The sequence below is a fragment of the Squalius cephalus genome, assembly GCF_949319135.1.
Source record: "Squalius cephalus genome assembly, chromosome: 17".
Classification (NCBI taxonomy): Eukaryota; Metazoa; Chordata; class Actinopteri; order Cypriniformes; family Leuciscidae; genus Squalius; species Squalius cephalus.
The window spans coordinates 681,211-686,210 of NC_137138.1; the positions used below are offsets into that span (position 1 = coordinate 681,211).

Genomic DNA, 5,000 nt, shown 5'->3' on the forward strand with positions numbered 1-5,000 from the left:
ACGACAGGAAGGACATGTTTAATCTGAACGAGGAAGAGGAGCTGACGCATTACGGGCAGTCTCTGGCAGAGATGGAGAAGATGACGGACGTGATTGACAGCGACAGTGACTCTGAGGAGAAGGGGCTGCTGTCAGGTGACGCGTTTAATCATGTGACGTTCCCCGTCAGTGGCTCTGACCGGCGCTGACCGATGCAGTCCTGTACTGACCGTCTCTGTTTCTGCAGCTGAACTGACCGCCTCGCATTTCGGCGGCGGTGGAGGTTTACTGAGGATGAAGAGCGCTGGCGATGAAGATGAGCAACACAAGCACAAGTCACGACAGGAACTGATCGAAGAACTCATCATCAAATCCAAACAGGAAAAGGTCAGTGTTTCTTCAAATAATACAACGTTACTTTATCATGATTGAACTTTATCCTGTCTACACCATTGGATGGTAATGTAAACGATAACTACCATGATGATAACTATGATCACTGTAACAATAACTACAACAACAATAGCTGTAGCAATAACTACAACAATAGCTTTAACAATAACTGTAACAAAAGCTGTAGCAATAACTATAACTTTAGCTGTAACAATAATTATATCTGTAACAATAACTATAACAATAGCTGAAGTAACTGTAATGATAGCAGTAAAGATAATTATAGTGGTAGCTGTAATAACTGTAACACTGACTGTAATGATAACTGAAAAAATTATATCTGTAACGACTATAACGATATCTAACTATAACGATATCTGTAACAATAACTATAACGATATCTGTAACAATAACTATAACGATATCTGTAACTAACTATATCTGTAACCACAACTAAAACGATAGTTTTAACAATAACTATAACGATATCTGTTACAACTATAACGATATCTGTAACAATAACTATAACAATATCTGTAACAATAACTATAACGATATCTGTAACAATAACTATAACGATATCTGTAACAATAACTATAACGATATCTGTAACAATAAACTATAACGATATCTGTAACAATAATTATATCTGTAACCACAACTATAACGATATCTGTAACAATAACTATAACAATATCTGTAACAATAACTATAACGATATCTTTAACAATAACTATAACAATATCTGTAACAATAACTATAACGATATCTGTAACAATAACTATAACGATATCTGTAACAACTATAACGATATCTGTAACAATAATTATATCTGTAACCACAACTATAACGATATCTGTAACAATAACTATAACGATATCTGTAACAACTATAACGATATCTGTAACAATAACTAAAACGATAGTTTTAACAATAACTATAACGATATCTGTAACAATAACTATAACGATATCTGTAACAACTATAACGATATCTGTAACAATAACTATAACGATATCTGTAACAATAACTATAACGATATCTGTAACAATAAACTATAACGATATCTGTAACAATAATTATATCTGTAACCACAACTATAACGATATCTGTAACAATAACTATAACAATATCTGTAACAATAACTATAACGATATCTTTAACAATAACTATAACAATATCTGTAACAATAACTATAACGATATCTGTAACAATAACTATAACGATATCTGTAACAACTATAACGATATCTGTAACAATAATTATATCTGTAACCACAACTATACCGATATCTGTAACAATAACTATAACGATATCTGTAACAACTATAACGATATCTGTAACAATAACTAAAACGATAGTTTTAACAATAACTATAACGATATCTGTAACAATAACTATAACGATATCTGTAACAACTATAACGATATCTGTAACAATAACTATAACGATATCTGTAACAACTATAACGATATCTGTAACAACTATAACGATATCTGTAACAATAACTATAACGATATCTGTAACAATAATTATATCTGTAACCACAACTAAAACGATAGTTTTAACAATAACTATAACGATATCTGTAACAATAATTATATCTGTAACCACAACTAAAACGATAGTTTTAACAATAACTATAACGATATCTGTAACGATATCTATAACGATATCTGTAACAATAACTATAACGATATCTGTAACAACTATAACGATATCTGTAACAATAACTATAACGATATCTGTAACAACTATAACGATATCTGTAACAATAATTATATCTGTAACCACAACTATAACGATATCTGTAACAATAACTATAACGATATCTGTAACAACTATAACGATATCTGTAACAATAACTAAAACGATAGTTTTAACAATAACTATAACGATATCTGTAACAATAACTATAACGATATCTGTAACAACTATAACGATATCTGTAACAATAACTATAACGATATCTGTAACAACTATAACGATATCTGTAACAATAATTATATCTGTAACCACAACTAAAACGATAGTTTTAACAATAACTATAACGATATCTGTAACGATATCTATAACGATATCTGTAACAATAACTATAACGATATCTGTAACAACTATAACGATATCTGTAACAATAACTATAACGATATCTGTAACAACTATAACGATATCTGTAACAACTATAACGATATCTGTAACAACTATAACGATATCTGTAACAATAACTATAACGATATCTGTAACAATAATTATATCTGTAACCACAACTAAAACGATAGTTTTAACAATAACTATAACGATATCTGTAACAATAACTATAACGATATCTGTAACAACTATAACGATATCTGTAACAATAACTATAACGATATCTGTAACAACTATAACGATATCTGTAACAATAACTATAACGATATCTTTAACAACTATAACGATATCTGTAACAATAACTATAACGATATCTGTAACAATAATTATATCTGTAACCACAACTAAAACGATAGTTTTAACAATAACTATAACGATATCTGTAACGATATCTATAACGATATCTGTAACAATAACTATAACGATATCTGTAACAACTATAACGATATCTGTAACAATAACTATAACGATATCTGTAACAACTATAACGATATCTGTAACAATAATTATATCTGTAACCACAACTATAACGATATCTGTAACAATAACTATAACGATATCTGTAACAACTATAACGATATCTGTAACAATAACTAAAACGATAGTTTTAACAATAACTATAACGATATCTGTAACAATAACTATAACGATATCTGTAACAACTATAACGATATCTGTAACAACTATAACGATATCTGTAACAACTATAACGATATCTGTAACAATAACTATAACGATATCTGTAACAATAATTATATCTGTAACCACAACTAAAACGATAGTTTTAACAATAACTATAACGATATCTGTAACAATAATTATATCTGTAACCACAACTAAAACGATAGTTTTAACTATAACGATATCTGTAACGATATCTATAACGATATCTGTAACAATAACTATAACGATATCTGTAACAACTATAACGATATCTGTAACAATAACTATAACGATATCTGTAACAACTATAACGATATCTGTAACAATAATTATATCTGTAACCACAACTAAAACGATAGTTTTAACAATAACTATAACGATATCTGTAACGATATCTATAACGATATCTGTAACAATAACTATAACGATATCTGTAACAACTATAACGATATCTGTAACAATAACTATAACGATATCTGTAACAACTATAACGATATCTGTAACAACTATAACGATATCTGTAACAACTATAACGATATCTGTAACAACTATAACGATATCTGTAACAATAACTATAACGATATCTGTAACAATAATTATATCTGTAACCACAACTAAAACAATAGTTTTAACAATAACTATAACGATATCTGTAACAATAACTATAACGATATCTGTAACAACTATAACGATATCTGTAACAATAACTATAACGATATCTGTAACAACTATAACGATATCTGTAACAATAACTATAACGATATCTGTAACAACTATAACAATATCTGTAACAACTATAACGATATCTGTAACAACTATAACGATATCTGTAACAATAACTATAACGATATCTGTAACAATAATTATATCTGCAACCACAACTAAAACGATAGTTTTAACAATAACTATAACGATATCTGTAACAACTATAATTATATCTGTAACCACAACTAAAACGATAGTTTTAACAATAACTATAACGATATCTGTAACAATAACTATAACGATATCTGTAACAACTATAACGATATCTGTAACAATAACTATAACGATATCTGTAACAACTATAACGATATCTGTAACAATAACTATAACGATATCTGTAACAATAACTATAACGATATCTGTAACAATAATTATATCTGTAACCACAACTATAGCGATATCTGTAACAATAACTATAACGATATCTGTAACAATAACTATAACGATATCTGTAACAATAACTATAACGATATCTGTAACAATAATTATATCTGTAACCACAACTGTAACGATATCTGTAACAATAACTATAACGATATCTGTAACAATAACTATAACGATATCTGTAACAATAATTATATCTGTAACGACAACTAAAACGATAGTTTTAACAATAACTATATTGATATTTGTAACAATAACTATAACGATATCTGTAACAATAACTATAACGATATCTGTAACAATAATTATATCTGTAACGACAACTAAAACGATAGTTTTAACAATAACTATAATGATATCTGTAACGATAACTATAACGATAGATGGTTCTGTGGTAAGCGTGCTCAGTTCTGTCGTCTGCTGCTGTGAAAGCTCCAGCTAGAGAGCGAGCGATTAATGAAAGGTTATGGCTGTAGCTGTGAGGGTGTAACGGCGATGCTCTTCCCGTCCTCAGCGCGAGCGTCAGACTCAGAAGGAGGAGGCGCAGGTGCTCACGGAGAAGCTGGACCAGGAGTGGAGATCCATCCAGAACCTTCTGGCCCACAAGACCCCTAAAGCTGAGAGGAAGGAGGAGCTGGACAAACCCAAGGTAGCGGAGCGACGTGTGT

At 29.6% G+C, this 5,000-nt stretch overlaps 1 protein-coding gene across 3 annotated transcripts in view; it reads left to right on the top strand.

Annotated features, from left to right (window-relative positions):
• The window catches only part of nop14 (NOP14 nucleolar protein homolog (yeast)), a 30,450-nt gene that overhangs the window by 976 nt on the left and 24,474 nt on the right, over positions 1-5,000 (top strand). For all 3 annotated transcript variants that reach the window (XM_079846861.1, XM_079846862.1, XM_079846863.1), the window contains exons 3-5: positions 1-135; positions 227-366; positions 4,847-4,981. The exon at positions 1-135 is cut by the window's left edge and continues 7 nt beyond it. In XM_079846861.1, coding sequence (XP_079702987.1) covers positions 1-135; positions 227-366; positions 4,847-4,981 — 410 coding nt within the window. The remainder of the gene's footprint in view (positions 136-226; positions 367-4,846; positions 4,982-5,000) is intronic.